Genomic DNA, 11102 nt, shown 5'->3' on the forward strand with positions numbered 1-11102 from the left:
GATGCGACAGATCCTGTAGCGCCTGATGGGTAGGCAACGTGAATCCTGCGGCGCGCGCGTGCACTGCGGGGTGGCCTACCCTGCGTTTCGCAGGCGCCCCGAGCCTCACCTTAAGTTGCCGACTGCGAATGTGGGAGTAACGGACGTACTTTCTAGACGGTACCTGGAGGTGGGCCGAGGTGTGGCTGTGGCCTAGGGGCGCCCGGTCGGATAGGCAGACCCGTCGCGCTGCACTGCGGTGCTGAGCCGGGCAGGGCGGCGCCTGTCGCTATAAAGCGGGCCAGCCAGCCAGCGGGCGCAGGGAGCAGGTGAAGCGGATAGCGGGAGGAGCCTGCAGGGCGCCCATCATCAGGGCGTGCCGCGCCGCGCTGCTGTGCCGCGGGCACTCGGGCAGGAGGAGGAGGAGCAGGAGGAAGAAGCGGAGCAGTGGAGCGGGGCGCCGCGCTGCAGCCTCGCTGCAGGGCGCCCATCAGGAGGAAGAAGCAGGTGAAGCGGAGCGGGCGCCCATTAGGGCGAGCCGCCGCCGGGAGACGAGACGAGACGCGCGGGTCACGGACGGCACGCGTCGCTGCGGCGGCAGACGACGACGCCAAACAGCCGCGCGCCGGCCACGCCCCTTCTCCTTGGCGTGCTCCGCGCATATTAATTATTCGCGTGCTTTTCTCGCCACACTATAACGCTTTGCTTTTGCTCTGCTGTGTTCGACTTACTACTTTGTCGCCTCCGCGCCGCCGCGGTGTCGTGGCGTGGCGTGGCGTGGCTGGGGAATGGAGGCTGCTGGGTGGAGAAGCAGGCTGGGCGGCCGAGTCACTTACGGCGCATTATCGTAGAACAAGCCCAGGCTGGGGTCTTACGCAAGCCGAGGGCAGGGAAGGGCCCCGAGCCCGGCCCGGCCCTACGGTGTAAGCCCTTTTTACACCTGGTGCCCCCTTTCCCTCTCTACACGGAGCTCCAATTAGGCCGTTGCCCCCCTCCCCCCTCCTCCTCTTCCTTTCCACCCGGGTCCTTTCCCCGGCTCGCCTGTGCTCGGGCTCTGATCACCTGCCGATCCGTGATTGTGTATGTTGCTCGTGAACTTCAAGGCCCACTTTCAAAAACGTGCGCTAGCACTGAGAGGCCACGATGGCGTTGCTATTCACTAGCTAAGTTCAAATGCAGGTAAAACAAATAAAATCGGCGAATATAGGTGTCGATGATAAAAAAAAATAATACTTAGGCATGATTTATTCGCGACGTTTCCGTTTTATTTTGGGCGTGACCATCTCAGAATTATCAGATGTCTGTTGGCCGTGTGGTGCAGGTCTGACAAACAAATCCTCTCGTCCTTCTCTCATATGTAGCAGCCACTGACACCGTGTTCACACTGCATTGCTGTGAATATCACCATAAATGGCACTTAAACAAAATCTGATTCGCCGCCATGTGTGCCAATGTGTGCAGAGTTATTTTTTTTAAATGATGTCCTGTAGTGTTGTAGTTCTCATCTTTTTTCTCTCGTTCTGTTGCAGATTGAGGATGTCGGGACTCCAATCTACCAACATGTCGGGGGACATGTGGCTCCAGTGGTTCTCGTGCTGCCTCAACCAGCCGGCGAACAGGGTGAGTCTTTGGTTGGTTGGTTGGTTGGTTGGTGGTTGGTGTGAGGGCTGAGGTTGAGACAAGGTTGACGTTGACACTACTTCCTTCTGGTTGCAACAAGTTAGTACGGCAACGCTGGTGAATGTGGCTCTGAATTGTGTTTTGACTGTTGCAGCGGAAACAACAGCCTGCTCAGCGGCGGCGGATTGACCGGTCCATGATTGGTGAGCCGACCAACTTTAAGCACACGGGCCACATCGGGTCTGGCGACGTGGAGATGGGCAACTCCCACCTGAGAGCGATCCAGACACAAATGCAGGGCAAGGGGGGATACGACACGGCGTTTACAGTAAAGGTGAGTCCCGTTAATGTAATCGTGATTGAACCATCTATTGTTATCCTGATCACAACAACTAATCTGTCTCTGTTCCTTTGTTTCAGGCGTACTAGAGGAAATCTGACTTACAGAGCAGGCACCAGCTTCAGATGTTCTCCCATGATTCTCAAAGTTCAACACCTTAAAATGCCCATCCAAGTCAAGCGCCTAAAAAGAAGACAGCAGCCTGGCTGACTTTACTTCTGTCTGATTGTTAATGATAAAGAAAATTTCTGCATTCTTGTTACACAAGTATGGGGATCCCTTTAAGAGCCGTTGCCTGCTTAGTATAGTTTATGTCTAAGACTTAATGTTGCAATGCACATAATACTTTACTATGCGCTCTTGCGCTTGTAAATATTTTCATAAGAATGTGCCTGCGTTTTGATGTCTTTCCTTAACTGTGTATTTGTGTGTGAGCATGGGTGTGTTTGTATGCAAGGGTGTATGATTGGGAAGTGACAAACCGCATGTTTGCCGAAATATGTGTATATTAGGTATGTTGCACTTTCTGTAAGTTAAAAATTAAATGTTGATGTGGAATTTGCAAGTGTGTAAATTTAGGAAGTATTGATTTTAGTCAGTTTTTAACATATAGTGCATATGAATGAAGTCTTTTGTTTTTTGAAGGTAGTCTGATCCTTCCTAATGTGACCAAAGTCTACATTTTAACTTCTGTTTCAAATTATGTTTTAATTTTACTCCCTCACCATTGGTATCTGTTAAACAGAAATTACTATGCCTTGCTTTTGTTTAAATTCCCGAATGAGTCATGATTATGTTTATAAATTATTAATGAATTTTGTTTGGCAAAGCCATTTTTGTTATAAAGAGCTATGATTTCTTGTTGGCCAGAGGCTCTAATAGACTTCTCTTTTTTAATTTATAGTTAATTATTCTATATGGAAGTAAGAGTTTTCCTTTTTAAGTATACATTGCTAATGTGAAAGTAATTGTTGAATTGTTTGTATGTTCCCCAAATTCAGGCTACTTAACTTGTGAAATTCCAGACGGGGCAATAGTTCAGCAAATAGCAATAAATGTTTCCATTACTTTCCACACTAGCGGTGTGACAAGCAGAGATTGTGATATAGCATCTTAGTTACTGATCCGGAAAGTTGTCATTCAGTTCTCCGTCAGCCCTCTGAAAGGAAAATGCCATGATCCACTGGTTTCCTCAACAACCTTGATATATTGTCACTAATGTCATTTCATCTCTGGAATGACAAACTGTTCCTTGTATTCTGATTTTACTTCAACATTCTAAACTCCTATTTTGCTAAATTCCTATGGTGTGATAGTTTACCATGGTTGTTTAGGACTTGTGAGATTCAGTGTGGCTGTAACGAAACCCAAAATGTCATTGCCTTAATGAACTTTTTGTTTATGGTTTGTAACCTTGTGATATTGTTTGTATTTTGTTGATAGTTTCTTTTTAACTAAATTGAATGAATAGGGGCTTTCTTTTCATAAGCATATTTACAAATGACATATATCTTCTATTCAGCACAGAAGGAGCAACTTTTTCTGATGTTTGTATTTATTCGTAATAATTGCTCAGTCTTTCCGGTGGTCTAGTTATAGAACAGGTGTAATATGGCAACATAAGTGTGTTATTCGTACATTATATAGTTCATGATCTCTTTCTAAAGAGCTTATTATCAGGTAGGACTATCTAGTTTGAGACCTTGTGAATCTTTGGTCACTCATATTTTTGTCGGAATTCTTAAAAGTATCTGTATTTTAAAGACGCATAAATTTTTCTATTGAGCTCATATCTTGTGTGAACTCCTCCAGGGGTAATAGCCATATTTATTTATATAAAAATTTCTATCTAAAAGATGTGAACTATTTTTACATAAGGTGGATTAGGAGTATAGACAGAAATTTGAATTGCGTATACTGTAGATCTCTTTTCATCCTAGACAACTTTGACGCAGACATACCTAATCACTTGACCTATGATTCTTGTTTTCTTTCAAGACAATCTGAATCATGTTTTTTGTTATCCTTTTCTGTTTGTGCCATGTCAGCTACATTGTACATAGAGATAGATGATAAAGCCCATGTATCTTCAAAAACTTTTCCCTTAAGGAAAAGCAACCTCAATAATATTCCCACATTATCTATCTGCTTGAGTGGAAATATATAAATATTTTGGTGCTCAAATATCATTTTGGAAGTACATAACTGAGAACTTTTCTTGTGAAAGGAAAAATAAACAGCCTCTAAAAAATTTACCACTTGTACCATTCTTTGTCTCTGTTCTTATTTACAGAATCAAAGAATTGAAATCAAACAGGTTTCCAAACTACTTGACAAATATTAATTAACAAGAATGGAAAATTCTCACGGAGGAGAGACAATGATACATTTTCTAATCTAATGGATGCAGATCTGTGCAGTATTTAGATGTGGTAAGAATCATTGGCAGTTAAAGGAAAATATGAAGTAATTGTTCCGTATGAAGCCATGCATCAATCAGACTGATGAAATAATTGATGTGAATAAACATTTTCTTGCAATGAATCAAAATCACATATTTTTATAGTGTTTTTTTTTTTGGGGGGGGGGGGGGAGGTAACTTTATGGAAGAAGCAACTCCCATAAAGAGAGTTGAATGAATGGGGCGAATGCATTATGAAGAAAACAACCTAAAACTCCTGTGTTTGAAGTTCCATTCCAGATTTTCTCTAACATCTGATATAATTGGGAAGAGAAACGATTGTGCTTTAGCTGTTCAGCATATAGTTCCTATATGTTGAAAACTGGCATGGCAGGAATATTATTGTACCTAATACTGCCTGGCAAAACATTTTAATTGATACATCTTAATAAGTTTGAACCCTTGTAAGATCAAATAGTACAGATCTGGACGCTTGTGGATACCTCAGGTGCGAAGAAGAGTTTGATGAAAAATGGGATAATAGGGTGACGTAAAGAGTAGATGATCCACATTTCAGAATTAGAGAGTGACTGATTTTTAAGTTAGACAATGAGATGTATCCATTGGCTAAAATTTGAATGATCCTTTAAAAATGAGAGCAAGTAGCAAGTACCATGAGGATCAAAAATGAGAATACTTTCATATTCTTTATTCTTAAATAATATGCATGATTTTTTTTTCAAGTCTGAGCATACCATACAGAAAGCTTGAATGAAAGAGACTCCTCATTAGTTCAAACAGAAAGGCCCCAATCGGGGCACTGACTACTGCATCATCTATTTGCACCAAGTGGTGCATTGCAGCGATACAAATCTCCAAAAAAGCTTGCTAGTATCTTTTGTTTTGTAGTGTTTGCTTTTTGCACGCTCAATAAAATACAGCTATTGTCCTTGTCCCTGCTGATCTGAAATACCAGCAATTCTTATATGAAAATTGGAAGATTGGGAACAAGGATGCATCCTTCGCTTATGTAAAGGCTTCAGGAAAGGCCGCTCTTTCTCATGGTAAAGGTGACCCTCCTGGCTGATCCATCTAAATTATTTTATTTGTTTATTTATATGTTTTACTGTTTTACTTTTATTTCATTCCCAACTTTGGCTTAGACCTACTGCCTTGCAAAGGATTCTAATATTCCATGCCTCTTTATTCTCCCTTGGAAAGAACACTACTTTTATGCAAACCGTACCACTTTTTAAATGGCACCATTCAATGTTTGGAGTTTTTCTTTGAGACATTGAACATCTTTCAGAAACATAGCTTTGATCTTGAGTTTGAATATTTAACTGGTCACTACTTTCATGCGAACATGGTGTGTGTAAATATGGATTCGACCGTCACAACAAAATTTACTTAGGATTTTGCCTTTTATCCTTTTGGATAGATTAGACGCAGGTCCAGGGTGGTCATTTGGGGATTGTGGAACAATTCAAGATCAATATCAGTAGTTCAGAATGTGTACTTTGTTATCAAATTAACAGATTTGAACAACCATTTTTATTGGTAAGGTTTTAAGAAAGACACTGGTGATAGAAGGAGCATTTTTTTACCAACATATCTATTTACATAGTTTTTAATAAAATGAAACATGAAACCTACACATTATCAACCAAGAGGGAACTGTATTGATATAGCAGTAGTATTCTCTTTTCTCATCTTCAAAAGCAAAACTACGTAGTGAAAACTGCGGAAGGCGCACAGAACAACTGCAGCGTGTTTTTTTTATTATTATTTCGTGTGTGTGAATAATAAAGTGCTATAAACGGCCAGCCGCCGGTTCGCTCCAAGTCCGGACAGCTGGCGTGCAACCCCAGCCACAGGCGCACGCCAGCTTTGGCGGTGGTTCCGCGCCTGCGGCCCGTTCATTCGCGAGAGGTGTGAATGAGGGTCAGACGTTGCGGCCCCGCTACACGTTGTACATGAGCCCTACGCGTCTTCGCAGGTCCGCCAGCCAGTCCCTGCCCGCGGCCGCCGGCCCCGCGCCGCCCCCCGCCCGGCGTCGCTGCAGGGTGGCCGGTGCGGGGGCGCTCGCCGCCTCCCCGCTGCTGCCGCTGCCGCTGCTGCTGCTGCTGCTGCCGCCGTTGCTGCCCCCGCCGCCCTCGTTGTCCGTGGGCGGCTGTCCGTCCAGCAGCCGCCGAAGAAGGCTCTGCGCGCCGTTGAAGCCGACAAGTGGGCCAGCCGCATCCTGCAGGCAGACAGAGAGACCGATGATCGGGTTTGCTCGCGGGGAAGTACCACGCGAGCTGGCGGTAGAAAGCACAAGTTACCTGACCCTCCTCGAGGTGATCGCTGGGCAAGAGGACGAGCTGCAGCCGGAGGTCGTCGGACCCCAGCGCGTCCCCCGGGACTTGCACCCCGCCGACGGCCGCCCCGGCGATCTCGGCCATCTCGGAGGCGGGCGCGCCGGGCGCGGCGGGGGAGCGCCGCTTGCGCAGGTAGTTGAAGCAGCAGGTGCGGTAGCGCCGCGACCCGCAGGCCGACACGCACTCGGGCCCGCACGACGTGCAGGACTGGGCGGCCAGCGGCGCCACCAGGAAGCACAGCAGCAGCCCTGCAGCAGACAGATCCGGTTCCGGCCGATCTGGTCCTGACAAGGGGAGGGTGGGTCCCTCCACCGCGGCGCCGGCAGCGGGGGGAGAGAGGGTGGGGGTGCGGGGAGGCTCCGCGGGGACGGCCGGAGGGCTGCGGGGGGCCCGGCCGGGGGCGTTCCCACGCGACGATCAAAGGACACACCTGTCTGAGGCAGGGTGGAGCACTAGGATGGTAATTAGGGGAGGCTCCCCCCCCCAATCCCCTCTCCTCTCTCTTTCTCTCTGTGAACACCACTCGAGACTGAGACACCACCGCCACCACCACGTGGACTGCTAGCCGAGCAAGACGTGTCGCTCGTGTGTGTAGACCGACGTATGGATTTCTTCTACCCCATTGATTCCCACAGAACAGGTACAATCATACTGAAGGGAAAACCTTGGGCCAAAAGAGGACTCGTGATTAGTCAAGTCAAGTCAGGGATGTCCTCCCCTCACCTCCCCCACTCCCCGGGTGTCTCCACATCTCTACGCAGCGTGGTAGGAAGGCACACCCTGCTCTCCCCGCTGCGCACCCGTCGCCCCGGTACTCGGCAACGCTCCCCGTGTTTGCTCTCCGTTCTGCAGCACAACGTTCAGTTGTTTGTCGATTTTCTAGTGCGGAAGGCCGGAGGAGGCAGGCAGGCCGGCGCGTCGCCTACAAGAAGTCGGTTAGCAAGTCAACATTACTTACCACTCGTGAGCAGTGCGAGCGGGCCGAAGTTGAGCATCGCGGGGCTCCACTCAGCGCTGGCAAACACAGAACGAAAATAATTAATTAATTAACTTTCTAAAATAAATTTACCGTCCCGCTCTTTTTCAGGCCCCGATAAATTCGGGTAAATCGTGTGGTGGGAGCGAGATGGACGCCAGCGCATCCCTCGAGCACGTCGTGCAGCCAGGCAGGAGGAGGGGGGAGGTGGGAGGTGCGCAGTGCAAGCAAGCAAGCAGCCCCGCCCGGCCCCGGCTCGGCCAGCCTCGCAGGTCCTCCCTGGAGTTCCCGGAGGTCAGCTTGCCCCGGAGGCAGAGCGGGGACACCGGGGGTGGCCCTCTCACCCAACAGTCCAACAGGCAAAGCCAGCAGCGCCGAGCCGCACGACGCACGGCACGACCAGTACGACCCGCCGACCCACGGGTCAACAAATGTAATCAAAGCATGCCCCCGGGAGAGCTCGGGGCGGGCTAGGGCCGGGCCGGGACAGGTCGTGGTGGACGGGGCATGTTTTCGGTCGTTTTAGCGTAATGAACAGGGTGGGGAACCTCCCCCGCCACTGATCAGGATCAGAACACGGCCCGCCCAGTCGCCCCACCCCTGGCAGCGCCCTCCGGGCTCAGTATTTAACGGGGCGTTTGCGCCACTAGAGAGGCTACGAGTCTCTCCGCTGCGCCATACCCGCGCCCCCGCGGCTCCGGCCGAGAGGAGTCGCATATATTTGCGCGCTAGGGCTCGATTACTTGAGTAAATAGAGCGCGGCTCCATTGGAGTGGCGCGCCGCCGCCGCCGTTTACCATCGAAGACGCCGTTTAGATTTTCGTTTCCTCTTACCGATGCGGAGACGTGCGTGCAGCACATCGTGCGCGAAGCAATGATGCGCACAAGGCTGTGTTGTGCCTGAATATCACTCCCCTCCCCCACCCTCCAAACGTTTGCCGATGCAGTGCGCAGGAAAACATCAATGTTGACACATTGTAATTATTGTTCGCGGAATCGTGCATGCACCCTCTGTGTGCCCGGGCGCGGGATTCGGACTGAGCAGAAGTTTTCTTTTGTTTGTTCACTCAATAGGAGCACTGGGAGCACTCCTACGTAATTATGTGAAACATTTTAAGTCCACAAACGAAGTACATATTTTTGGTAATAAAAGGACATAACATTTTAAGTCGGAGATTGATGGAGACTGTTTAGCCCCCCGCGCACTTTCGTACATAAAGATACTGTACCTCATGCAGGCGTGCGTGCGGGTTCGCCTATCGTCGCTGACCACGGCGCCGTACACACGATGGCCCCGTCATAGGCTTGCGGGGTTAATCAGCCACCAGGAGTACGACTCCAAGCAAGCACCACTACTCGTGCCCGCGTGTTAGGAGGGACCAGCGAGCGTGGAAATGAAAAGACATATTGGCCGACGGCGACGGGCGTGACGCGCTATCGGGTGCGTCGCGGGTGGAGCGTGGCGGAGCGTGGCGGAGCGTGGCGCACCCGCTGCTCAACAGCGGCGGCATCTATTATGCACACGCGCTCTGCCTCTCTGTGTCTACCAGCAGCAGAGCCAAGCGGAGCCGGCGGGGCAGAGGCCGTGTTTGACTGCTTAATTCTGTCTTGGAGACGCGGCCGCTCGTTGACTTTACCCCCCGGCCGCACGCGTGGCGACCCGCCGAACCACTCGGTGGCGGTGGTTGTTTGCCCTCGTCCTCCTCCTCCTGCTGCCGCGACAACCCCGAGGCGAGCTCAGGTGCGCGCCGAGGAGTGCGCGGCGGGCGCGGGCGGATACACACCACCGCGTCGCGGGAGGGTTTCTGCGAATCGCTATATACAGCATTTCTACCTGCCCTACACAACAAAACATGTCTCGAGGGCACGACATGGTCGCGACTCTACGCTCCGCGCCCCGTCGTTTACATCGGTCGGCTTTCGCGGGTCCTTTGACTTTGACTGGCGCGCTTTGACACCGACACGTTCACTAGAGGCCAGCCCGCGTGGAATTACATGTTTGGGGCACACAGAGACAGCCGGGGGATGATCACTTTCAAAAGTTAGCCTACCCCTCCTCCCTCTGTTTAAAAATGGGGGGGGGGGGGGGGCACGGGAAAAAAAGTCATGCCATTACACGAAATATAAGCCAAAGGGGTAATAGACAACCAACACAATAGTCTTGGTTTTTGCAGCTAACAAACTTAGAGGCGAGGCTGCAAAAACTCCCTTTGATGTGTAAACATGATTCCCGAAATAATTGATTCCTACTGATTTCCATCCGCTTATATTTGTTCCTGAGGTCTTTTCAGTGGTAGGAAAATGGTTATTTCGAGTAATTTGTACCAGTTCTTCTAGATTCCCCCCAGTTTAAGCGATTTCTGTTGATTTCGATTAATTTTATCCTGATGATTCCCAGTGTTGTTTCCCGCCCTCACTTAGAGGCATTTAAAAGTCGTCCGTTTAGTTACTGGAAACGACTTAAGTCCGACACTTACAACAATAAGTTACATTCCAGAAGAGATAGGATAGTAATATTGTAAACAACCAGAAGATCAAATGGATTTGTTTCAAGATTTGTTTCAATTTTTTTTCAAAATTTGTTTCAAAATTCGACGAAAATCAAAAACAGTGTTTGCGAAGGAGCGTCACCTCCAAGATGGCGCTGGCACACGGCGCACACATTCAAATATGCCATTTTCTCTAAATTAATTCCCTTCTCTGGACAACTAACTGGGAGGGTGAGTCTGTCTTCACCGAGGGACCGTGATCCCCGCCCTCTGGGATGATTTATGTCCGATAACCTGCTCCCTCTTTGAAAATAGTCCTACGACGCGGTGAAAGTGACCTGCTTCCACCGTATAAATCGACAAAGTTCGACAGTTCACACACCTCTACCGACCGAGGAATTTCCGCCGTTAAGTCGCACTGATTCCGGAGACACGAGTTGCACTTTTCATAGTCTTACCTGGTCCAGAGGGTCGCTCCCGTTTCCGGGATGAGCAGTTGGTCGCGCCGGTCCAACGGTACTCCGACGGTGTCTTGGGTGATTCTGGAGCCGAGGGGAGGCCGCCCCCCGCCTTATATAGAACCACCCCTATCCCGGCCGGGCCAGGCGTCTGCGTGCGCGGCGGGAGGGGGTAGCAGCCACTGCTGCTGAGGCTGGGGCGGGGCAGAGGGCGGGGGCGGGGCAGGCGTGGGAGCCGGGCAGGGCGAAATGAGCTGTCGGGAGTACGACACGGACCCATCACCGCGCACGCACTTGGACACGTAATTCCCAACTCCTGGCCATCATCCTGATGCAGCAGCAACACCATCACCGCTGGCTGACACAACTACACACATGTCTCACCATTCACACGATGCGAGTGACGACCTGTGAACAATGCCGCCGGCTGCACCGCCACCACCGCGGAGGGGAGGGGAGGGGAGGAGGGCGGCTGATGG

The 11102-nt window shown here is 49.9% G+C and overlaps 3 protein-coding genes across 4 annotated transcripts in view; 1 reads left to right on the forward strand and 2 right to left on the reverse strand.

The window, feature by feature from the left end:
* The window catches only part of LOC113203406 (CDC42 small effector protein homolog), a 21606-nt gene extending 17412 nt beyond the window's left edge, over positions 1-4194 (forward strand). For both annotated transcript variants that reach the window (XM_026418080.2, XM_052268903.1), the window contains exons 2-4: positions 1509-1599; positions 1754-1933; positions 2020-4194. In XM_026418080.2, the coding sequence (XP_026273865.1) occupies positions 1516-1599; positions 1754-1933; positions 2020-2028 (273 nt within the window). In that variant the 5' untranslated portion in view covers positions 1509-1515 and the 3' untranslated portion in view covers positions 2029-4194. The remainder of the gene's footprint in view (positions 1-1508; positions 1600-1753; positions 1934-2019) is intronic.
* Positions 4195-5838: 1644 nt separating this feature from the next.
* LOC113203818 (uncharacterized) lies at positions 5839-10757 on the reverse strand. The gene is made up of 4 exons (XM_026418719.2): positions 10624-10757; positions 7659-7714; positions 6665-6948; positions 5839-6582 (listed from the first exon to the last, which is right to left on the reverse strand). The coding sequence occupies exons 2-4, from the start codon at positions 7693-7695 to the stop codon at positions 6304-6306; spliced, it is 600 nt and encodes a 199-aa protein (XP_026274504.2). The 5' UTR covers positions 7696-7714; positions 10624-10757; the 3' UTR covers positions 5839-6303.
* Positions 10123-11102, reverse strand: part of LOC127749685 (uncharacterized) — a 9317-nt gene continuing 8337 nt past the window's right edge. The window contains exon 5 of the mRNA XM_052268846.1: positions 10123-10148. Within this exon, the coding sequence (XP_052124806.1) occupies positions 10123-10148 (26 nt within the window). The remainder of the gene's footprint in view (positions 10149-11102) is intronic.

Source organism: Frankliniella occidentalis, unplaced genomic scaffold, assembly GCF_000697945.3.
Source record: "Frankliniella occidentalis isolate FOCC.00 unplaced genomic scaffold, Focc_3.1 Scaffold78, whole genome shotgun sequence".
Taxonomy (NCBI): Eukaryota; Metazoa; Arthropoda; class Insecta; order Thysanoptera; family Thripidae; genus Frankliniella; species Frankliniella occidentalis.

Excerpts from the sequence above, each read along its gene's own strand:
- LOC113203818 (XM_026418719.2), bottom strand. The coding sequence starts at position 7,695 with ATGCTCAACTTCGGCCCGCTCGCACTGCTCACGAGTG. Across the intron at positions 6,949-7,658 it reads GCTCGCACTGCTCACGAGTG|GGCTGCTGCTGTGCTTCCTG; the intron begins GTAAGTAATGTT and ends TGTCTGCTGCAG. Across the intron at positions 6,583-6,664 it reads ATCACCTCGAGGAGGGTCAG|GATGCGGCTGGCCCACTTGT; the intron begins GTAACTTGTGCT and ends GTCTGCCTGCAG.